Source organism: Rhyacophila brunnea, unplaced genomic scaffold (genome assembly GCF_057557595.1).
Source record: "Rhyacophila brunnea isolate RB1 unplaced genomic scaffold, BYU_Rbru_1.0 scaffold_23, whole genome shotgun sequence".
NCBI classification, from domain to species: Eukaryota; Metazoa; Arthropoda; class Insecta; order Trichoptera; family Rhyacophilidae; genus Rhyacophila; species Rhyacophila brunnea.
Window position 1 is genome coordinate 10770852 of NW_028232893.1, and position 26026 is coordinate 10796877.

A 26026-nucleotide genomic window follows, 5' to 3' on the forward strand; every position below is an offset into this window, starting at 1 on the left:
ATTGCTTCGGTATAAATTTTCTATTTCTCCTAATTGTTCCCGTTATATACGTGCCAACACTATACAAATATTTCGCCAGTGGTACTGAAGTAAAAAAATTATCAATGAAAATATGATAACCCTTCGATAAATAATTACCCATTGCTAGTAACTTGGTTACCACTGTGTGACCCAATCCATTTTGTACTATTTCCGTTTTATCAACCGGACTTTTTGCCCCTCTATAAATATAAAAAGCCAAACAGTAATTCGTTATTGAATCACAAAGCATCCAAAATTTTATCCCCCAACGATGATGGCGCTTGTTAGGTAGATACTGCATGAGCTGGGTTTGATTTTTAGTTCCAACCAAGCTTTCGTCTATACTCAATTGTTCACGAGGAGTGTAATGATGTCGAAATAAATTATTTGTACTATCAATGAGAGGTTGAATATTAGCACATGGATCATATCCGGGTGTACCAGGACGGGGGTGATTTTTAGTGTTGGCGATATGAAAAAATTTTAGGATCAGTTGAAATCGATTTCTGGAAAACATTTCATGAAACCACGGAAGATATTGTGATTTTTTAGTGAACCAGTATGATTCTATTGTAGGTCGTTTAGTTATGCCCATATTTATTATACACGCGAGAAATCCTTTCAATTCTGCCATAGAAATATTTGTCCATCCTGACGTGTAACTTGTTGAAGATGTGCTTGGTTGTGAAAAATGATTACTTGCGTAATCATTCGTCTCCTTGACAAAATCATTTAGCAGAGCGTCATTGAAAAACAAATAAAAATATGCAATGGGTGACGCGGTGGGTGGGGGTGCACGTTTTGGCCCGCATAATTCTTGGTATTCCATAAATTCAGGTCGACTGTCACGATCCTCAAAAACTTCCTCCCAATCATCATTTTCAGAGTTTTCTACGTCTTCAGTATTTTCATGATCGATTGCTTCGGATGAAGAAACAATTCGTCTGCGAGATCTAAGTGAACTAGGAGTGATATCGGAGACATCACTATCCGAAGAAGATTCCCCACTGCTTTGATCGCGCTGCGTTGATTCGTTTTCACTTTCTAATAAATCGTCAACATTCATTTTTTTCAAATATCACTTTAGTATTATATGTATGTAATCGCGCGAGAATTCTTCAAAATAATTTGGTAATCTAACGAGAACTACTGATAATAGACTAAAGTAGAATTTATATAAATATGTTTCATAGCAGCACCAAATACTATTGCAAAATGTTAAAAGCTATATTATATTATATTATTTCACATACTACTAAACTAAATGAATAGAGGACATTCTTTGTTAGATCATCATACCCATGTGCAAGTTCATAAGAAATCACAATATTCCATTGATATTCATATCAATCATATCATAAATTATGTTGATATATGAAATATAAAACATCCAAAAGGAATATAAGAACTTCCTTTGTAATAGTAATAAGTAATAAATAATAGTGTTTTATGATTTTTATGACTATCATTATTTTTAATCTGTAGACATAAAAATGCTTGACACCATACACTTATGAGTTTATGACATGACTCAAAATATAGAAGGCAACTCATTAAAATAAATTAGTCATGCCTAATACAGAGCAAATAGTATGATTTATCCACACCAGACGAACAATGAGCAGAACAAATTATAACAAATCGTAAATTTGATTCCCCCCATGGAGTTTTCGCATAGGTAGTGTGGGCCGAAATATCGGCCCGGCGGGAGTAAAAGGGTTAAAGGCAATAATACTTTTTTTGTCCATTTTCAATTAATATGTTGGAACCTAAATATTAAAATACCAAAAATCTGCAACATTCTGCGAAAAGAACGACTACACCCACTACGGTGGTGGTGTAAATCAAAAGAACATTTTTTTCGGTGGAATTTCGGAATAAATATTGTATTGTTGTTTTAATTTAATAAAACGTAATTTTTTTTTAGTACTTATTCCACTTTTATTAAATAGATTAGGACCGGTTTCATCCGCCTCAGAGGGACATTTTCAACTAGTTGAAAATGTCCCTATGTATATCGCCATGTATTGTGAAAATATGTAAAAATATTTATATGAAGAAGAAAAAGAGCCTATGGGACTAATTTACATTCTCCTTCTTGGGCCCCCCCCAATAATAATTCCTGGGTGCGCCACTGACGTATGCGATACATATAAGTTTGCTAAAAACTTTAACCCTTTCTAAGCGTTACGAATCCCGACTTAGTACAACAGTGCGCGTTGTGATTTCAAGCATCAATAAATCGTAATAAATGTCAGTCAAACATACACAAATAGAGTAGTAAAAAATCGGAGTCAAGTTCAAAAATGATTATGACAGAACCTAATATTTTATGTGACTCTAAAAATAAACATTCGTCGCCTAAATCTGATAAGAAATCACGAACAAGACTTCTTCATTGAAAAAATGCCAGCTTACTCGAGCGGCGCCATGACACTTACGAAATGGTGCTGGACTAATGCGTCGATGACAGATTAACAAGTGTAAGAACAGTTCAGTATTCTTATAGTCTACCGGCTACCATTTCGACAAATATGTCATACACATAATGAATAATAATATGGTTTATGACTTTTATGAGCATTTTTGTTGAGTGTGTTGAAAAAATATCAGTCATAAATAACTCATTTTTATAGCATCCAGGACATCTCAAACTGTGTAACTTTTGTTTGAACTCGCATACACATTGCAGCACTGCAGGCCGAGTATAAATAAATCATCCTTGAGAACTACTGGCTATTTGAGAGTGATGTACTTACCACCAGTGCCTGGTTTGTACCTACCATTGACCCCGAACTGAATGGAATCGAATGACACATAGTTTATATAACAAAATGGTTTATTTTTCGAATACCTATTACAATTCGTAAAATATTAAATTTCAAACACTTTTTGCACTTCTAAATGCTTTATAGTCACCACAATTTTATTTTCAAGTTCATTTGTTTTTTTTTTATTATATTACTTCAATAACCTGGTACTAGAATAGGTAATCTCTTATTTTATTATAATGACGTGATAGTAAGTAACTCGAGTTATTTTCGACTATAAATATAAGAAGAATTCTACATAAAAAAAATAGTAGTCATGAATCAAACCCTTTTGAATAGTATTACGAAAAAAATAATTCTCAAGTGTCTGTCTCACACCAGCAGACGATGATTTGCCGCGCAGTGTATAAAAATTCAGTAGCGCGGGACCTGGTGTTTGCGTAATACGACAATTTCCGCATTTATGCGGGAACGGGCGTCTGAGTGTTCGTGTCTTTTCTTTATAAATGGCTGATAACTAGGGTAAATAAATAATTTTTGTCTGTTTCACCTAATACTATAACCAGAAAATAGTATTTAAAAATGTTAATCAATGATAAACAAAGAGACATATTAAATCGCGGACTTCTAGGTATATTTAAATGACACCTGGTTCAAATTATTTTCCGAAACTATAAACTCGCGGATAATATACTGGCAGATAGGCGAATGAATGCAATCTCCAAAAGCATTCCTTTTGTAAAAATATTTTGTAAATTCACTTTGATCAATGTAACTTTCGAATATTCTATTTAACAGTTTACGCACCAAATAGTTTTTCAATCACTAAAAAACAATATAACTTATTATATCGCAAACTCGTATCGTTACAAACACGTCAGTCAAATGTCTTCGGCGCACATGCACTAAGAAGCGATAAGACACTATATACGCGGCAAATTTGAATTGGCCCGATGACTGATATATTTTTATTCAAGACACGCTCCCGAAAAATATTTATTTAAATTAGATAGAACAAAAGTTTAGGCTATCCATTGACAGATGTCAAGAGAAGGATGATTTTTGAATAAATTAAATCAATATTCGAATTATTCGCGCCTGGCGGAAAGCAGTACTAGGCAAACGAAAATCGAAATGACTTTAGTCAGCTGACGCGCGGATGACTCGCGCGTATAGGCTGACTAAAGTCAGTTGCCGCGTTAGAAAGGTTAAATGGAAATGGACAAAACACATGGGCTGAACTAAAGACAATCGTTGAACAAATCTAGATGCCATTTGATTGCGAAATGGTTCATTTTTGCGGAAGTAGGTAGCAATACAATGCACATGAACAAGAGGAGTCGAATCAGTCAGACGAAGCTTTAACTCAGCAATGGATTGCTCCAGGCACATGATGGTGACTAAAAAGAATAGAAATTTAATTTACCTGTATTTCCCTTGGCTTGAGGGGCAACCGGTGTCTGCATCCATCCATCCAGGTGACATATTGCACAAGACGCGGTCACTGGCAACATTGGCTGGAAAATCAAAAACAATTCATAACTGAAATATATTATGTAGTTTACTAAGTGTCCACAGAAACTCTCACTACATCGAATCTACCACCACACATTATAAAGCCTTCATTGTTGAATATTCTGGCAACACTTGCATTGTACCGGCTGCGGGCAACTCCTGTTACGTAAGTGATGTTTGTCTGTTTTCGTGTACATATTAGAAATAATGACCTACAGCAATTACTCATTTTACTGCAGAATAGGGAGGCCGAAAATCAAATGAAACCTCACAGGTGAGGTGGCAAAATTGAATTTATATTAATAAACACGTTTCTAAAGCAAGAGTGTCCAACCTTCCGACTTCACTAGGCTATGTTGAGTCAAGAGGAATTTATATTTTCGCCTCCAAAAATTGGCCTTGGGATCAAAGAAACGTACCCTTTACTTTACAGGAGACACCAGTAGCGTAAGGTGGAGGTAGGCTGTTAAGATCCGCCATAAATAGTGCACATTAAAATTTGTTGGTCATACGTATTTGTTTTTATTGAACTAAGACTATTATTTTTGGATGGTGTTGGTTAGTTTTTAGAAATCAATTAAACCCTGCCTAACCAAATCATAATAGTTTTGGTATATTTTGGGCGATACGACAAAATTTTGCAGACTTTTTCATTCATACTTATTTGTTTTCTTTGGATTAGGAATACATTTTGCACATATTGTTTGTTGTCTATAAAATATCCTAAATTATGTATGTAATGCCATAATTTTAGATATTAATTATATAGACTATTATTTATTATGGCTTGGCTTTCACAGGGTTTAATTGAATTTTAAAAACTAACCAACACCACCTGTAAATAATTGTAGTCTTCCTTCAATGAAAACAAATATGTATAACTGACAAAGTTTAGTGAGCACTATTTATGTTGAGTATTAACAGCCCACCTCCACCATTCGCCACCGGGAGACACTAGATGTTTTCAAGCATCAATAAATTAGAATAATAAGTACATATTATATACCTGGAGACATTGTCTCATATTGCAGGTCTGCTTGGCTCGGCCGGGACCACCGAATTTCACCATGTCCTGGCAGAAAACACACTCCCCGCAGTCAGAACGCTGGCAAGCCTCACATTTCTTGCATCTGAAACATTTACAACGGAGAGTTTAAGGCTTGTTACATCCAACGAATCCAAGTCCAACTTCATTAAACTCATAATTTATGACAAGGAGGAAGAGGCTTATCACATAGTAATTAAATAACTCAGTTACTAGAGAATGCAATCCAAGTTAATAGTGGATAAAGAGAGAGTGACAAGAGTACTGATACTGTAGCCGATAAAATGGCAAAGGACCAAACGTGTCCCTCTGCGAGTGGATAACTGTTGGACAAATGCAGTCATACTGTGGTAACCACGACAACAGGGACGCCCTATAACCCCCTGCATCTGTGAACTTATTAATTCAGTGGACGTATGTGGCAGTGAAGAATTGGGGTCCGAGAAGGGTGAAATGAGCTAGGGGAGTCCATTATCCAGTAGTGGGTCAACCCCTGACTGGTGTCGTATTTTTTTCTACAAAATGATTATTATATGCATGAGATGTTTTCAAATTATTTATATTCAATATATAGATTGTTACATTCTTAAATCTTGTGTCTTATTCGTTGAATAAAAAGAAATAGTTTATTAAAATAGCGTTTTTTAAATTCACGATTTTTCATCTACTAAATCTAAACCAATCACAGTTTGTTATTGTTATCTACATGGTGGGAAAAATATATTTTGAAATGCAAGAGAAGAGATTGTGTGAGCCTAGAAGTTCACAGCATTATCCTCTACAGAAGTACCAATATAAAAAAGAATAAATTCGATTTCAATTGTACCTGGTTCTCCTGCGTCTCGGCCCTCCGCTTTTGTCAGTTTTATCCGACTGAGGGGCGGCCATGTTGTTTTTCTTGTAAGTGCCGCGGGGGCCTCGACCACCTCCGCTGCCCGGACTCCTTCCAACTGAAGACTTCTTCCGTTCATTCAGTACTTCATCAGGACCTAAATAAGAATAATATATTATCAAGTTCAACATGGGTAACGAAAATGATGCAGAAAATTGTAGCGTTCCATCCTCCATTTCCCATCCACCACATCCACCAGGTTACTATTACCACTTGCAGTGTTGGTGTATAATAATTGACAACAAAAACTTTCATTTGGATGGTTTACTCAGTTAGACCACATACAATTTTATAGGTAATATTATTAGTAAATACATAAAAACAGAATTGAATTATATAGAGCTCACACAGGAACTTTTAGCTGGGGCTAAAAAATTCAATTAATTCCACACCCTACAAAAATAACAATTAAATCTGCATGTTAGAATTACATTTAATAAGACACGTTGTGATGCAGCGGTTAGCAGATGGATTGTCTTGCTTAGGCATAAAACTGAATTTGATCAGAGAAGAACGACACAGTGTACAAAGACAACGATCATCATTAATTCTCACCATAATGATAACAGTATAAAATATAGAAATTTGACCACTCACTTTGAAGAACAGGTACTCCGGATATGGCATGTTCTCTGGAGTCGTGACGATGTTTCTCAACCAAAGTCCGGACATCTCTGATGAGAGCGATCGGGTCACCTAATAGTTCTGGAACATTCTTCCTGGTTCCTGGTAGCTGATGGAGGTACATTACGATGGCCTGAAAATTAAAACAGATTGGCAGTGTCTCTAAATATTTATTACCTACACTTAATTAAAAAAAAAAAAAAAAAACAACACGCATTAAAATAGACATTTTCACAAAGATCTCAATGACAAAGTGTATCAAACTACATACAAAAAAAAACTTTGCATTTCCAAGTCTTTGTTTGCATGTGTTCGTAGAAGATTCAATAAACTTGGATACACTACATCTTTGTGCATGTGAATCCTAAATTCAATACTATGGATTAAGATAGCCGTCAGTGTTTTGTATTGAGTCTTCGCCACTGCATGATACCAATGAAACAAAATAAACAATACCTTAAGACCATGTAATTCCTGCTGTGTCAGATGCACATGCTTAGCAGGCGGTTTAATCTCGCCGAGCTTTGGACCCAGTTCAGCATTTGGCTTCCCTTCCAGCTTGACGTCGCTCCTGATAACCTCGTCCTTGTTCTCCAATCCCTTCTCCCCGTCTTGCTTCGCTTCGGGAGGCTTCAGCTCAGACTCTCCGTCAACGTTCTGGTCCTGCAGCAGGAGATGCGATCTTCCCAGGAGAACATTGACATAACGCTCCAAAACGTACCACAGCATCTCGGTGAAGAACGGATAACGGAACTTTTGGGGGACCTGACAAGAGGAAAAGATTATTATGAGTTACAAAATTTAGTTCACGCTCCTGGTAAAGCAATTTACGTAGATTGGATACCAAGTCAAAAAGAACAATGGGGAAACATCATACATGGTATAGGTGACGCTTCCAGTGTGCTTTGGCCTGTACATTCACGCTCATTCCCATGGATTCGCAGATCACAAGCACATGGTGCTATTTACTGCTATAAGTAAATACAAGTAGGTGATAAAACCACCCCGGTTCAAGAGTGAACTAGAGTCGATACTATCTTCCATTAGCAAGGTGAGTCAGCTAATATAAAACGGACCAGGTCGGTAGGTAATTAAAATTGTAATAATCTATTTTTTATTCAAACCTTGGTAGAATCCTCCACTTGGGCTATCTTCAGCTGCTTTTCAATACCGAATGGATGAAGAAAGTTTCCACCGAAGACGAGAGAATCGCTCGGAGTGTAAACCGCGTGGATCCAGCCGGTCGGAATGAAGAATGTGTTGCCAGCATACAGCTGTAAATAAAAAAACAACAATATTTATATTACAATTGTTGTAAATAAGTAATCATCATTTAGATTATTTTACCACATTTTTATTAGCTCGTATACTTGTTTGTCCGGTACAGATTTAGGTAGTGTACGGTCAGAAACACGACGACAATGCATTCTTTTAATACTTTTGGCGATCTTTAAGCAGAATTGAATTATTCATTTTCAGTTAATTCTGTTTTGTATGTTTTGGAAAAAATTTGTTAAAAGTAATATTTACTACTCACTATTATTGGTTGCTAAGTGGGTCCTAGCAACTTAATTATTAATATATAGGTGCGTTACTATGGAAATCAATATGAAAAGTCAAAATGACATTTCTGTATTCTATAATATTTATTCAGTATTTCTATCCAGTAGAATAAAAAGTATTTATTAATACATAGAATTGTCAAGTTTATATGATTCAACAGAAAATTTAAAAACGTTGTATATAAGAAGTTGCTTTTATCTTGTAATTATTTTATTTTATCCTAAAACAGGGTCCACAGAAGGCGACATAGTGAGGGTGTGGAATTTGCTTGAAGTCTTATGTGGCACAATCCACGCAGACAAGTAGAGGTCGGCCACCATACTCCATAATTTAATCGTGACATCGCTGTCGGAAGAATTATTTTCTCAAACGTTGACCTTTATATCAAAAAGTAGATCGAAGCATATATTTCTCTTTGGAAACCGACAACGAATAATCGATTTGTAAAGATTGAAAGCACCTACAACAAAATTAGTTCATAGCAGAAGAAGACTGGCTTCTCTTCAAGTCAACTTGGGTCCGGCATCGCGGAAAGTCACTAAATACCATAATAGTGTACATCAGGGGTAGTCAACCTGGTCCCTACCGCCCACTAGTGGGTATTCCAACTTTCATGAAGGGGAGTAGGGGTTTTAAAAACATTTTCATTATGTTTTCATAAAATTCCCCGTGACAATATACATTTGTATAGCCCTCGCATAAGTTTACAGCTAATAAAACTCTTATAGGTTGCCAAAGTATTGAGTCATTATTTATTGACAAACTTGAACTACTTCATTGTAATCTATTGAAGGGAGAATTTCATCACTTTCCTGAATTGTCATCTGTAAAAGATGATGTAACTCCAGAGGATATTGACAGATTCAGTAGCCACATCAACAAACTAAAATTGAACATGGAAAAATGATTTGAAGATATTTCGAAATTGAAGGTGAGTGAATGACTGGATGAAAAATCCTTTTACCGCCAACATTGAAGAGGCTGATACAACTTGCCAAGAAGAACTGTTATAAATGTAGATATGATGAAGAAAGTAAACATAAATTCGATAGTGATGGATATGTAAACTTCACGCTTCTATGCATGTAAAGTATAATAAAAAGATAGATTTAACAGTAAGTTGTTTTATAAAGATTTATTCTGCCAAACTTAGCGAAAGGCTGACATAAAGTATTTGGTAAGTAATTATTATTATACGCTTTAACTTGTCGTGCTGTAACTCTTCTTTACCAATTTTATAAAGTAAAGTAACTTCCCTACTTTATAAGCCACCTAATACTGTGGAACCGGTGGGCGGTTTGAAAAATTTACTATTAAGGTGATACATCAGTGAAACGGCAAATAATTTTCAACTATAGGCGCGACGAAATTTTGGACTCGCTCGCATTCTGAGAGAGAACGTCGAGCTGGAAACACGTCACTTTGTTTCGTGATGGCGACGGGCGTAATAATTCTTAAATCGTGTAAAGATGACTAAAAACGTTACCCATTTACTTCAAAAAGAAAATATGTCAATGAATATATTATTATTGTTACTAATAGAACAATAAACAGAACATAAAATGGACGTATGTTGGATTTATATGACAAATTATATTTCGTTCGGCATGCGTCATCTGAACCCGCGACCCGCAATCCGCGCATCACCTAGCCACGATCTTTTTAGACCGTGCCTCAACTGAGGTACAACCTTAACAGAGATACAAAAGTGGGTGGTAGGTATAAAAAGGTTGACTACCCCTTTACATGGTGGTGGTACAGGATGATGGGAAGACACAAGTATCCCATATGCTCCACCTAAGGAGTGGAAATGAACAAACAAGAATGTTTTGGATAATATTGTACTCACTGCTTATTTACAGAATGAACATACCTGAACTCTGATGCACTTCTCGACAGTGTCCCCGAAGAAAACATCTGACTGCTTGCCTGATAGCACCCACTTCTCGTAAAGTTGAAGGTTGCGGTCTGTTGGAGGAATCAACCAAAATACTTTGGCCCCTACAATAAACAAAATTTAAATCAATACAACCAGTCAAATACATTGAAGAAAACCTTCTCTACTAGTCTAAACATATATTATATATTCTTTTACACACTACAATAAGTCGGGAGGCCCAATGACAGTAGTGTAGTAAAACAGTAATGTAGTTAGAAATAGAAGTGAACGAATCACATAAATATATATTGAGACCCCACCGGAAATCGAACCCGTATTTGTAACAAACTTCACTCTATTATCATCCGCATCTAATTTATATTCACTCAAACAGTCAATTCCATAAATTATTATACATTATATCGAGGGCTTAGTGTCAAACAACACTATCTACAAAAGTGCAACTTTACAGGAGAGCCAAAAATCGTTATTTTAGATTCTTGTAACTCAACAAGGGAAATGTTTATTTAAAACCAAATGTTAATATTTTATAATTTATTGTGTATAGTACATTTTTCTTGCTTATGATGATGTTAAAAATTATAGGGGTAGTTTTAAAAAAATATGAAAACAAGGGTAACTTATGTAGTTAGCGTTAAACTTTACTGACGATTTAATAAGAAATAAGAAATGACTGACATAACGTTGTTTGACTATCATATAGCCGTAAATGTACAATAACGTTATCTCAAAAAAAAATAAAAAACACTTTTTTGTAGATAACGTTGTCTGACTTTAAGCACTCGATATATTACCATAACTGCCGAGAACAAAGATTCAATATGCCAAATTAATGAGATTAACTCCAATTATATCATATTAAAACATTACGTAAATGTCATCAACGCATCTATACTATACACAAGACTGCTATTGGCCGCTATCGAGGGTAGTTTATCAAGTTAATTGTAATTGTTACAATAAGTGCTATGTTTTAAGGTGATGTCTCTAGGTAAAGTTGTTATCGAAAAATAGCTAGAAAAGTTTATTAATCGGTAAATATATATTCAAAAGTAATGAGAAAAATAAAATAAAAAATTAAGATGTATCGTGGAGTTCTATATACCAAAAATACGTGTCAAATTCGGTACATTTCTATCGGGTGGTAAGAATGAATGACATAAGATTTATTATCAAAATTACGATAAAAATGTACGTAAATCTATTACCTAGGGAAACGCTAAACGTTAATTGGAATTTATTATATCCTTATATCTTTTTTTTCAAATTTAAAAAACATCGATTTAGAGGTTAGAAAGCATGCAATTAAAATCGAAACATCTCGGTTCAGACGTAATTTATCGCAAAAAACGCTTAGCGTTTCTATTAAAAATATTATTTAATAATTTTTAGGCTAGTTACGAGGGTGGGTCAATAAGTCCTTAGAAAAGCCGACAGGTGGCGCGACTAGTACTGTAAGCGGTTTGTTTTCATGCAGCGGCACTACCGATTCAGTATGCTGCGAAGTTTCAATCAGATTGGTCGGGTTGTTGTGTGTTTCTCGTACATTTAAAAAAAAATTTGCTTGTGGAAAATGGAAAAATGGAAAATGGAGAAAATTGAGTTTAGAGCTGTTATTAAACATTTTAATATAAAAGGGTTAACAGCAAAGGAAATAAAAAATGAGTTGGATTTAGTTCACGGCATATCTGCTCCTTCACTTGCAACTATTTATAACTGGTTAAATGAATTTAAACGTGGTCGTACATCAACAAAGGATGAACCACGCTCAGGACGTCCTGTAGAGGTGACTACACCAGAAATGATCAATAAAATCCACGATATGGTGTTAAGTGACCGAAGATTAAAGTTGAGTGAGATAATTGAGGTTACAGGGATCTCAAAAGGTAGCGTCATTTCTATTTTACATGACAAATTGGGCATGAAAAAAATTTCTGCAAGATGGGTGCCGCGTTTGCTCACAGTCGATAATAAACGCAATAGGGTGGTGGCCTCTAAAGCCCTGTTGTCGCTCATGCAACGCAATCCGGATGAATTTTTTCGTCGCTTTGTGACTGTAGATGAAATATGGATACACCACTATACTCCCGAGACGAAAGAACAGTCAAAGCAGTGGATTGCGAAAGGCGAACCATTTCCAAAGAAGGCGAAAACCGTAAAATCAGCTGGTAAGGTTATGGCTACTGTATTTTGGGATGCACGTGGAATTATTTTCGTTGACTATTTGGAAAAAGGAAATCAATAACAGGGGATTATTATGCATCTTTATTGGACCAGCTAAAAAACAAAATTGAAGAAAAACGGCCTCATTTAAACAGGAAAAAAATCCTCTTTCATCAGGACAATGCCCGTGTTCACACATGTTTACGATCAATGGCTAAAATTGAAGAATTGAAGTTCGAATTGGTCGACCACCCACCGTATTCGCCAGATTTAGCCCCCAGTGACTTTTTCCTTTTCCCAAACTTAAGAAAATGGCTAAGTGGACAACGTTTTTTTTCAAATGAAGAAGTCATCGATCGGACAAATGCTTATTTTGAGGACCTTCCGAAAACTTATTTTTCTGACGGTTTAAAAAAAATTGAGAAACGTCTAACCAAGTGTATTGAGCTCCAAGGAGATTATGCTGAGAAATAAAAAAAAAATACAAAAATAAAAACTGTTTTAATGCTTTTTTCTAAGGAATTATTGACCCACCCTCGTATTTAAATTTAATCTTGTATTTTTGTATATTAACGAATCGATTGTAAATAAAATGAATATTTGACAAGACTTTATCGACTTTACTGCACACACATACATTGAAAATAAAGGTTCGCCAGGTACGAAGACAAAAACTGTGTAAATTCTGCTGTCAATAATTTTTGTTTGCGATATTGGAGCATATGTCAATGGACTACATATATCAACCTCCACTTTCTGAAATAGTGTTGTGTAATTATTTCAGATATTTATTACTGTTTTGACGTACCTACCTTTTATAAAGCGATTTTAAAATAAATATAGTTTCATAATAATATAAAGAAAGCATACGAGCGAAAATGCCTAAGATACTTCTGACACACATCAAATTTAATCTTTGTCTAGTAACTGTACAATTTATCCATATTTATGTTAAGTGTTTAAAATGTTATAAGTAAAAAAAAAATCGTCTATTCACGTGGTAGTCGCGAAAATTATGAACAATATACAATGTTAAAAATAATAAGAATTGTTAAAATTTCTAGTCACAATATTATTCAAAGACAAATTAACCCGATCAAAACAGCCTCGACAAACTTCCACTTCACTAACTTTTGTTCTATATGTTTATCCTGGATACAGCGGCAAACACATTTTGAAAATAGCCGATATACTGGATTATTTGTTAGTTTGGGTTAGTTTAAGTTAGATTAGGTAATCCTAACAAATAATCCAGTATATAGGCTATTTTCAAAATGTCTTTGCCGCTGTATCCAGGATAACCGACTTGTACCCTAACTTTAATTACATACATACTATTGTACTATATTTGGGCCATCAAACGTTCATTCCTGTCTACGGCCTTAAAATTATTATCTACGTGCCTATATAACTGTATGCCGTCCTGTCAAAAAGTGGAGGTTGATAATTTAGTATGTAGAAAATAGAAGTTATTATTAGTCTCCATAAAATATAGGGTAAACAATTCAGTGAATGAACACATAAGAGGTGAATTTGAAAATAAATTAAATTAAAAATGATTAAATGAACTAAGAAAATTATAACAATAGGTAGGTACAATAAATTGTGTATAACCGTGGTATTACTAATTTTATGCCGTGATGCTTTGATAGTTGAACTTTTCATAATATTTGGATCACTATTTAGTTGCTCATTTATCTGCTACATCATAAAGTCGTAAATATTGTTTTTTTATGAAGCAATCATAAATACAAAAAATTAAGATCTACTTTTCAATCATAGTAGATACCTAGGAATATGGTATAGGTGTTGATAATTTTTAATTATTTATTCGAGATCTTCAGGGAATTACAAAAGTCCACACCTAGAAACCACTGGGCCAATAAGGTTTCTTTTTATATCTCCAAATCCATTTCACTTACACATTTATTATAGGTAAAATAAATAAAACTATCTTTTATTTTATCTTGCACTGTTCTTTAAAATCGACATTAGATTTTTTCAAAGAAATAACGTTCTGTCTTTTTCTTAGAATATTATGTAATCAGTGGTGCACTTACTTCAAATTCTAAATTTTTTTCTTACGTTTTACAATTTTTTTTTTAATTTGTCACTTATTTTGTCCTTGGGTTTGCTTATCAAGATTTGTTCGCATGTTTATTTACGTTTTTTCTTACCTCCAACTTCTTTTTTATTCAATTCGTTGCGTGTCTTACTTTATTCTTATCTCAGATATAGTTAGTTAGTTAATACAAACCGTCCACTCTGTGGAGGCCCATATGAACCCATTAGGATCGGACATGGTTGAAACGAAATGAATTGGGATGTCTATATAATATCGACATTGTCATAATTATAACTACAGTCGAACTCGGTTATTACAATCTCGGACATAGCGAGATCTCGGATGTAATGAGGAAACAGTCGTTGACATTTGGTATATGATTTTCTCCGTACATTTTTATTCACTGTTATAACGAGATACTTATCGGATATACCGAGCTAAAATACTGGTAATGTGTTGATCGTTTAAAGACATTTCGACCCTAAGCAATAAAATCCGATCGGACAGGATGCCGCCGGGGACAGATTACGTTTATGACACTAGTTAAGTGTCTAATTGTTGTTTTCACCGACAATAAAAATACCTATTCTCTGATATAACGAGTACCGCTTATAATGAGCACATTCAGCCGGTCCAACCTTCCTAGTAATAACCAAGTACAACTGTATATTCCTTATTTTGTTTAATAATAATTCGAATGGCATTTGTTTTGCTATTCATTTCATATCATTCTTTTATTCCACCTCTAGTAGAAATTCGATGTAATTGTCAATTGTACAAGATTAAACTCAATCTTATAAACATTTGTACTTAAATGTTCATTTACTACTATAAATGAATTTTACTGTAGAAAAATATTTATATTAATTCGTATTGACAACGTAAAAAAATCTGGTTCATTGACTGGACAGGATACCCTTGTATTGCCACTGTAAAAAAAACTACGGTAAACAAAATGTAAAAATCATAAACACTTTAACCCGGCCGGCGCCGATGTCACACACCTTGTACAAATCAGCCAAATTCGCAATGCGCATGTGTATAAATCGATGCCACCGCGTCCATATTTATCATACGGGACTGATTTTTTCACGTAAATTTGGCCTGATTTGTCCTTCTCCTGCCACCTATGACATATTTTAAAAGCATTGGTTCTAAATATAAAATAATCACCAAAGTTTCAAGCCAATTCGTACGGCCAAGTTTTGCCGGTCGACAGAAATCAGTTTGAACTGCGCGCCGCGACTGCGCAGTATACGACAGACTTTCAACCGAGCGGGCCATTGCGCGGGATTGTATTTATCGCATACAAGTTGAATATTTACCGCAATCGTTGATAAATACTTTTTTTGCTGTCTGGTGTACTTATCACATTAAAACTGGCATGATTAACTATTGAGCGTATGATTTTATTTTATCGCGATTTTTAAAATACTTTTTGTACTGTCTACCGTGTCCCATTTTAGTGAATGTGAAAATTAATACTGATATCAATAACTATGGTGTGTGAGTTTAATGGTTTCTATGATTTGGCGTTTCTTAATACTGTAGTTAAACATTTTAAAAACATTTCATAGTTTTATAGTGCGTAAATATGGAGGAAGAAAATGTGCGTACTAATGAGGAATTGGACTCAGATTATGACATGTCGGAAGAGGAATTGGAACAACATGAGACTGATCATGATGTTGACGATACGGACTCTGATGAGCCAATTGAATTTTTGCAGTCATGGAGAACTGGTCCGTATATTCCAATAGTTCACGAATTCAATGATTGTCGATCTGGCGTGACATCGAACGACTTGGACGAATCCTCTCCCGAATGTCTTTTCTTTGAACATTTTTTGAATAAAAATATAATGTCGGAAATAGTGAACCAAACGAATACATTTTTTAACCATTCGTACACTCGGACTGAAATCGCGGTCACACAATTGGACAGACACGTCAGTGCCGGAGTTGTATACATTTTTTGCCGTATCAATGCTGATGACTCGAAATAAGCACACGTCGATAGAGGAACATTGGAGTACCGATCCTTACCTGCATGCAGACATTTTTGGGAAAATAATGGCTAGAAATCGATACCAACTTATTTTACAAATGCTTCATTTTTCTGATCCTAGTGTGACCGCCTCAAATGATAGACTAGCTAAAATTAGATTACTGTTAGAACACACAAGAACAATTTTTAGGGAAACGATGATACCGTATCAAAATCTTTGCATAGATGAGAGCACAATCGTGTTTAAGGGTAGATTAATTTTTAAACAATTCATTCCTTCCAAAAGACATCGATTTGGAATAACAATGTTTGTGATGTGTGACGTAATGACAGGATATATTATTGACTTTATAATTTATTGTGGGGAAGGGACTGACATACAAGACAATGAAAATCTCGGTATTTCCGGTGCGGTAGTGACAACGCTAATGAAAGACTATATCGGGAAAGGTCACACCTTATGGTGTGATAACTGGTATTCGAGTCCGGCGCTCTTTAAATACCTTCACTCTCACAAAACGAATGCTTGCGGTACAGTGAGAAAAAATCGTAAAGATATGCCAGAGTTCAGCAAACTGAAAAAGGGAGATACCGAGGCTAAGTACAATAGTCCACTTTTGGCTCTGAAATGGCACGATAGGAGGGATGTTCACATGCTATCCACCCTCCACGATGCATCATTTGGACCAACGGGAAAAGTGAACTATAGAACTGGCGAAAACATTGAAAAACCAAAATGTGTTATAGATTATAACAAAAATATGGGTGCGGTAGATAAGTCCGACATGATGCTTAGCAACTTGTCGTGTATGAGAAAATCGATCAAGTGGTATAAAAAGGTCGCATTCCACATGATCGACTTATATTTATTAAATGCTTTTTATTTATATAAATTTATTAAATCTGACAAAAAAACATTGGGCGATTTTCAACTCTGTGTAATAAAACAACTAGTGGACAAATATTGTGTGAGAATTTCAAATGCACCCCTGCCTAAGCCGACAGCGTCAACTAGCGATAATCCCGTACGATTATTGCCCAAAAGTGCAACGGGACATTTGCCAGAATACATTTTACCGACACAAAATACCGATAAGCCTAGAAGAAGATGTTTCGTATGCGGGAATTCTAAAAAAAATCCGAAAAAAACAAAACTCTCTCGCTATATGTGCCCAACGTGTGATGTTGCGTTATGTCTGTCACCTTGCTTTAAAATATATCACACATCTAAAGAATTTTAAAATAGGTTTATTATTGTATTTGTTTTTTTTTTAATATGTGAGTTCGTGTTAATTTATCAATAATATTCAATAAGTGAAGTGTTTGTGTAGTTTAAATATATTAAAAGGGTCCCCTTTATATTTGTTTACGACTCAACCCGAAGACATTAATATGTGATTTATCGATATGCACTTGAAAATTAGTAACGCTCGATTCGTGGGAACGTATGCACAAGTGTCGAAATATTACACACCGCGCAGAGCTCTAACTAGTTGCTACAAAATGGCGACTTGCGGTAAGTTCTTTCAAATTTGGGTAGCATTCGTTTGTTCGGGTGTTTCTGATATTATAACTGATTTATTACGGTTTTTTAGTGTGTCGAAATTATCTTAATGGCTTTGGGTTCTCGACTGGAGCTGTGACATATTTTTTATTGCTTTTTTTAGTATAGAACAAAGACGATAATGAAATTCATGCGTAGTTATGGTGCGTCATACGATTTTTGAGGCAGGTGCCGGGTGAAATCAAATCAAATAGACATGTTAGAATTGTAAATATTTTATGGGGAGAATATTAATTGTAAATATTTTTACATAGGTAAGTAAATATATAATAAATTTAAATGCATTTTTATCAAGCTTTTTGTGACACCCCCGTATGGTCCCCATTTGGGGATGTCTTTGTGTATCTGGAGACGCCCGAATCGGTATCAAAGCCAACAAATAATAAAGCGCTGATTACGAAAATAAATAATGTTAAAAGTCGGCCGGCAACATTGTCTTTGACCGTTGGAGATATGCAACGTCGCCCAAGAAAAAAAACCGTTGGGAATGATTTTTCAAGATGGCGCTCAGATCGCGACAAGCAGCAAAATCGGGAACGCGTACATTTCGCCCTCCGTAGAATAAAATTATAAAAAATGTAACCATATAGTATAATAAACGTAAATAAACTCGCCGCTTCCATCACAATTCCGGTGTGTCAATTATCCACCTTCCATCCCGAATCGAGACGAAAAAAAAACACAAAGTGACAGTTGAGAAATTCTCTTACCAAAATGGAGGGGAGTGATATTATGATTTTTAATATGAGGCGACACACAATATTTTATTTTATATTTTATTGCCATCTGGTTGCGATCGACGAAAGTTTTTAGTAACACATTTTTAGAAATTCATGGTAGATGCGTGTAGATGCCTTTAGATGGCGTTGAAGTCACATTTGATCGTAAATTGAGGCAAAGAATTCGCCTTAACAGCACCTCTCTTGGGTGTGTTAACTTTTAGAGCGAGATAGACAGTTTTGACGGCTAACTTAATGTAACAATTATAATACTCAATACATAAATATGATAAACTATCCTCGATAGCAGTATTGTGTATAGAATAGACGCACAAGTGCTGTAATACAAAAAGTTCATAAGGCTCCCACTAGTATAGTCGAAGCTCTACGGTACCAGTGTATGCGACCGTTTAGTTTGCAAATAATGTAAAACTTGTACGACATGCAGATTGAAATTACCTTTCAAGATGTGGTACCACACAGAGGTGCCTCCAAAATCAACATGGAAGTCAGTGTAGCATCCCTTCACAGACATGAGGCAGTACTTTTGTACCTTTGGATACATCATGTCCTCAATCAGATTTGTGGCCTCCACCTGTTGCATAAATTGAACAGTGGAATTAGAAAACAAATTATCAAGCTGCCGAAACGTTTTCGAAGTACCTACTGACCGAACATAAAACGTAACACATAATACCTATATTCCGTGCCCATTTAGAATGTAGGTAAAAAATGATACATGAAAAATTAAATTTGCATAAATGAAAACTGTTCAAGATTATTTGTTTTTGTACATATTACCACCACTTAAAAACAAATAAAATGACACAGCGGTAAGTTCTTTTCTATGGTATGGAAGCAGGGCATCGAGCCAGTATTTTTTTTCATTACGGTTCCGGTTTTCAGCTCCGAGTGATTAATTTTTAAATGATTTAATTTATATTAAAAATTTATTTTTTATCATAATTTAGAACATTTTATGGTACTTGTATGATAGGCTGGCGCCACACTCCGAAAACAATGGTTATGCTGCACCGCACGGCCGTGATTTTAAAAAATAATATATTATAAATTATGAGAATTATGTCAAGATGCATCACACGATCATCGTGAATGATTACTTTACGCCTTGAATTTGACACATATAGTTCAAATGAAAAACCACAGCATATTTATTTCGTATACATATCGCTGTACTTTACATTCATTATGCCCAGGTCAATTGCTTTAAATAATTTAAATATTGCAAACACACTGCCATCTCTGGGAATCATGGTGAAATACTTAACCGAAATACAAGTCTTTATGATATACCTACTTAGTATATTTCCAAAAAAGATATTATGTTTAAAAGGTTTAATTTTATCATAGAAATTCGTGGCCCGCTTTGTACCGCTATGCCAATACTTCTCGGCATTTAATGAGTTAAATATTGTGTAAAGGGTTTATACGGTGGAGCTACAGGATATCGGCAATAAGGATTCTTACACAGTGTAGACGTGCACAAAAAAAGTGGTTGGAAGAAGTATACCTGCTGTTCTTTGAGATGCCTGGGCCAAACGGAGTCCACCCAGTCGACCTGCCTGACGATGCTTGGTGACTGGACGTAGTTGTCAAGGCGCGTGTGGGAGAACTCCAGAGAAATCACATTCAGCAGGCGCTCTTTATTGGGGTCATCATAGTAACGCTGCCATTCCTGAATAACAATATAATTGACATGAAGTTAGTCTGTAAGCACTGTAAGTCTGTAGCAAAGCTATAGTGCGACTTCTATATTGTGGTTGTCACATCATATGCTAAGCTATCAGGAAACAACAAACGGCATATTTTAAATCCTCTTGTTGTAAAGATATGAAAACGGTAATCATATATTTTTTATTCCTACTATATCCTCATATAGTATTCCATAAGCTAATTATTTTTTTGGAATAAGATCGGTAACATCTAAATATTACAATACGCGCGCGGGTGAGTATTTTTAACAATAGGCGAGATGAAATTTTGCATACGTCGCCAATCGCCAGGCGGCATTAGACGTGGCAGTACATCGACTTTTTTTGTAAGGGGCCATTTGGCGTCATAAGAATATATTCTTATATCGTGTAAAGATGACTAAAAAACGTTAAGCCTGTACTCGAAAAAGAAAACATGTAAATGAATATATTATTATTACTAATATAACAATAACCATAACGCTAAATGGACGCATGTTGAATGTTTATGACAAATTATGTTGCGTGCGGCACGCGTTATTAGCTTAATCCGCGCATCGCATAGTTACGATCTTTTACCGGTATTTTTAGAGCATGCCTCAGCTGAGGCCTTAACTGTCCAAACTGTGAAATTGAAGATTGTTTTCATTACTATGTAAAATAGAGTCAATAAATTAAAGTTCAATCATTCAACTGCATTTTAATTATCAACTGGACCAACCTTCATCGTCATCTCAATGTTCTTCTGTGTGTTGACGTCCATTACGTCGAGCAGTCTCCGCGATCCTATGCACATTCTGACGTCATTTATTGTAAAATTTGCCGTTGGGACTCTGAAATAAATTAAACATTCATCCAGTATTGGATACAACTTGACTTATGATCATTATTGAGTGACCAATAAAACCTAATTAGCATTGCTTTGTTCAAAAACTTATGAAAAGAAAAATTCACTATACCTAACTCATTCAGGATTGGCTGTAAATATGAATTATTGATAACAATTCTAAAGGAGACACTGGCAAATACGCAATTATTATTTTCGACACCTCCGCAAGCCGCCCACTTATCCCCACGTTTGATCGATCCCTGAATTGTACACCTAAGACTGCTATTCTACCCTTCCAAGGAAGAAGGCAGTAACTCACAAAATTTGTGAAATTGAGATATGAATGCCATCCATTAGGTAATTTTGAAAGCTATATATCGTCGGTGTTTTATAAAAAAGGCGAATCAACCATTTTGGTGAAATCGAGATTATAATGAAAATACAATATGTCCCCACTAACTTTGTTGTGTAAAAACGGCGAATTTGTATCTCCACAGGAAAGTACTTAAAAACGATAAACGTAAGGGTGAATATTCATTTAGTATTACGAATAAAAAACGAATGTGACATATTAGGCCTTTTAAAACATTATATAATAATGTCTATTATAATGACAGTATTCTTTCTATGCTTTATTATATAAACTTGTTATATATTTATAATCATCCACAGGTAATTAACAAATAAATGTCAAAAGTTAAAAATCCTCCTCCTGTAAAATAGCATTTTGGTTAATTCGCCCATTTTACAAAACACCGATGATATTATGTTCACTTTAAAATCAGTATAATCACTAAAATACCATTAAAAACCTTAATGAAAAAATGGACATCTGCTAAAAAGATACACATTTCTTAGTAAAAAGGCAGCCATTGCACCTATTTATTGCTTGTTTATTATTACTTTGTTTGTATTTTAACATCTTACTAATAAAAAATATCACCGTTTTTATTAATTCACAGTACTGAAATTTGAATAAAACACATTATGTCATTTATCTCCGAAAGTGTGTGAGTTAGTTACCGACTTCTTCCTTGGGAGGGCAGTATTTCCTGCGTGGTTGCGTCTAGCCATCGTAATGGGTGATGGGCCTAAAAAGGCACCAGCCAATGCACAATATATTTGATTTATCATGAGCAATATTGGTAATGCAAACAAACCTGATGCCAAGGCCGGTCTTCTCCCTGAAAATGAGAGGCGTGTTGAAGCCATACTTTTGCATGTGTGCCACAGTCAGATCAGGCCCAAGCATCTCCCGGACGGCCCCAGCGTGGTCAAAGCGGGAGCTTTCCAGTTTGTCCGCCAGGGAGAACCCCCGGCCTCCCTCCACCGCCTCCTCATCACCCAGCGCCCATTCCTCAGAGTAGAGCTTGCGCTGTTTGCGTTCGCGCTGCAATTACAAATGTAAAAACAATAATCAGTGATATCATAATATTAAAGAAATGCATTAAGTAGGTATAATATAAAGCTTTCTTTCTATTTGGTTTTGATGAAAACAATTATAACTAGTATATACAGCGGAACAATAAAAGCAGAAAACGCTGGGCTGCAAATAAACCAGTCAAAAACTAAATATATGGACAGCACACGCGATCAGGTACTGCTGCAGAATATAGACATAGGACAGCATGCATATGAAGGGGTGGACTAGTTCACGTATCTCGGATCCAGTCTAAATACCCAAAATAAGACAGCAGAGGAGATAAAAATCCGCCTTATCTCCGGGAATAAATGCTGGCATGCCTGCAAGCGACTGGTGGGGTCGAAAATTCTAGGCCGAAGAAGTAAACTTCTAATATATAAAACAATTATAAGGCCAGTGGTCACTTATGGCTGTGAGACATGGTGCTTAACTCAAAACGAGGAAAACAAATTAGCTGTCTTCGAGCGCAAAATACTCCGCAAAATCTTTGGACCCACGTTGGAAAATGGGAACTACAGAATAAAAATGAACCACGAGTTGGAAGAGCTGATTGAACAGCAAACAATCATAAGATACTGTAAGTCCCAAAGACTATGATGGGTGGGACATGTGGAGAGAATGCCTGAAGTTAGAGCGCCAAGGATCATGATGAAGTGGCTACCCCAACGGAAGAAACCCAGAGGCCGTCCAAGAAGGAGATGGGCTGACGCCGTAGAAGTGGACTGGCTTCATATAGGAAGACCCGGTAACTGGAGAAGTGTGGCGAGAGACCGGAGTGAGTGGAGAGCGGTTGTGGAGGAGGCCAAATCCCACCCCGGGATGTAGCGCCGTGGAAGAGAAGATATACAGCGGAACCTCGATTCTGCAGTCCCGTTACATTTTAGTACATTTAACTCTCCCAGTTTTACATTTTTATTTCCCACAATTTTCATCTAAAAATAAAAACTACAAAATAAAAATTCCATTTCGATTCGTGGATACTCTTTTATTTTAGCCAATAGCTAAAAGGGTGGGTACTGGGTGATGTCAGTCATTCTGCATTTCAGCTCCAACGTTAGGTCACTTATGCTGATATTTTTCATTTTTTAAATTTAAATAATTTGTTCATACTGTTTTTTTTTTGTTTAAGTTTACCCATACAAATTATATCTCAGCAAAAACACATTGACAGTTCAAGAGATAAGGAACATTCTCGAAAAGGTGAAAGAACCCGTTGACATAAAATGTTCCAAGCCAATTTGTATGATTTGTTAATATGTATTATAGTATATTTTTTATTTAATTTTTCTACAGAAGGGGAAGGTTTTACGTTTTCCTACTAATTACGTTTTTTTATCAGTCCCATAACTAAAAACCGTAAAATCGGGATTTCACTGTAAATATAAATCCAGTACCTAAACAGTTGAGGAAAAAGACTTTAAACACCAATTAAAACAAAATTTGATAAACACCTAGCAGCAGGTACCTATAGCCGATTGTAAATTTTTCAACTGTAAATAAAGCTATGTTTTCAAATGGTCCATTATTACGTCAAAAAACATTTAAATTATTCTTGGCGCCCCCCCCCTATTTCAAATGTTTAAATTAAGAAATTTAATACACAAATCAATAAAGAATTACAGATTAAACTAGTACGCACCCCCAAATTTGGAAACCGCTGTTTTACACTATATCCATGGGATATACCTACTCCAATGTTGGTAATAAAATTGTCATAGAAAAAGCAGTTAAGTACCTACCTACCTACATGTTTCAATCCTCTTTCATACATATAAATAGATAACAATGTATGTACCTATGTATTGTAATGCTTTAAACTTATTCTTTAATTATATGTCACTGTACTACATAATTATTTGTATTCACATTTTTTTTTATACTAAACAACCTTGTACTCATTTAAATCTTTCACGTAGGTACCACAGTTTTGGAATCTATGGATGGTTAACAAACGATAATCACAAAGTATCCTCCCCATCAAGTGGAAACAGAATAAATTAGGATAAAAAGTCAGTGTGATTGTATTCAAATGTAAACAGAGCACTTTTTAAACAATGACAATTAGAGATAGATTGCTCGCGTAACCAAACTGGCATGGGTGCATTTAGGCGCAAATTGACCTCCCATTGTGTCTTAAGCGTAAAAGTGGTCAACCAATGTGTGTTACCAGTGCTCACGTATGCATGCGAAACATGGACGATTATTGTAAGAGAAATCAAAAAATTACGAGTAGCGCGCGCACCATGGAAAAGTGCAAGTTGATCAAAACGCAAAAAGAACACAAAATAAACCAACATTTAAGGAGGCAGACAGGAGTACGCGGAGCAGAAAAAATGGAAGAAGTGGCAATGGGCTGGCACGTGACTCGGCGAGTGACAACTGCTGGAAATGCCGTCATATAAAGGTAGGTACCCAAAGGGCACTAAACAACCACAGGGACGCCCGAAAACCCGCTGGATGTATGTGGCAGCGAAGGACCGAGAAGATCAGTGGAAGGTGGTAGGGGGGACTTTCATCAAGCAGTGGATCGCAGGTTGACAATATAAACAATAAAGTCCGTACTTACATATGAATAATCAAGATAAAAAGAACTTTTTATATACAACGTTTTTAAATTGTTGAATTATTATGCTCAATATGCTCAAACTTGTACTTGATATGAAGTAAATAAAAAACAAACAAATATAGAATAGTGAAATGTCATTTTGACATTTCATTTTGATTACCATAGTAACGCACGTATATATTAATAATTAAGTTGCTAGGACCACCCCCTTAGTAACCGATAATAGTCTTACGGATTTTTCTGAAATAACTTTCCATGCAAAACAGAATTAACTGAAAATTGATTCAATTCTGCTTAAAGATGGCTAAAAGTATTAAAAGAATGCATTGGCATCGTGTTCTGATATACATATTCTAAAAGTTTCAAATGTCTAGCTAATCGGGAAGATTTGTACTGGACAAACAACCACCGGACAAACAAGAATTCGAGCTAATAAAAACGTTGTAAAATGCAAACAATCATTGGGAAAAGACAATTTTCGCAATTCAAAAGGAAAACATTTCAGATCAGCCCGTGTGAATCACCAAAAAATACAATGACGTAATCGGTAGTTAGTTGGTTTAAAAACGTAATTTATTAGTGTTTTGAAGAGTACGCTGGAACATTACAGAAAAAGGGACACGGTTTCAAAAGTTATTTATTACTTA

General features: G+C 35.4%; 1 protein-coding gene across 1 annotated transcript in view; it reads right to left on the reverse strand.

Annotated features, from left to right (window-relative positions):
• Kdm2 (Lysine demethylase 2) overlaps positions 1 to 26026 on the reverse strand; it is a 52371-nt gene that overhangs the window by 15655 nt on the left and 10690 nt on the right. Inside the window, exons 2-12 of the mRNA XM_085950101.1 lie at positions 22551 to 22780; positions 21283 to 21394; positions 20381 to 20545; positions 19309 to 19444; positions 10305 to 10432; positions 7993 to 8142; positions 7325 to 7633; positions 6842 to 7001; positions 6179 to 6341; positions 5314 to 5437; positions 4219 to 4309 (exon numbers count right to left, since the gene is read on the reverse strand). Of these exons, the coding sequence (XP_085806227.1) occupies positions 4219 to 4309; positions 5314 to 5437; positions 6179 to 6341; positions 6842 to 7001; positions 7325 to 7633; positions 7993 to 8142; positions 10305 to 10432; positions 19309 to 19444; positions 20381 to 20545; positions 21283 to 21394; positions 22551 to 22780 (1768 nt within the window). The remainder of the gene's footprint in view (positions 1 to 4218; positions 4310 to 5313; positions 5438 to 6178; positions 6342 to 6841; positions 7002 to 7324; positions 7634 to 7992; positions 8143 to 10304; positions 10433 to 19308; positions 19445 to 20380; positions 20546 to 21282; positions 21395 to 22550; positions 22781 to 26026) is intronic.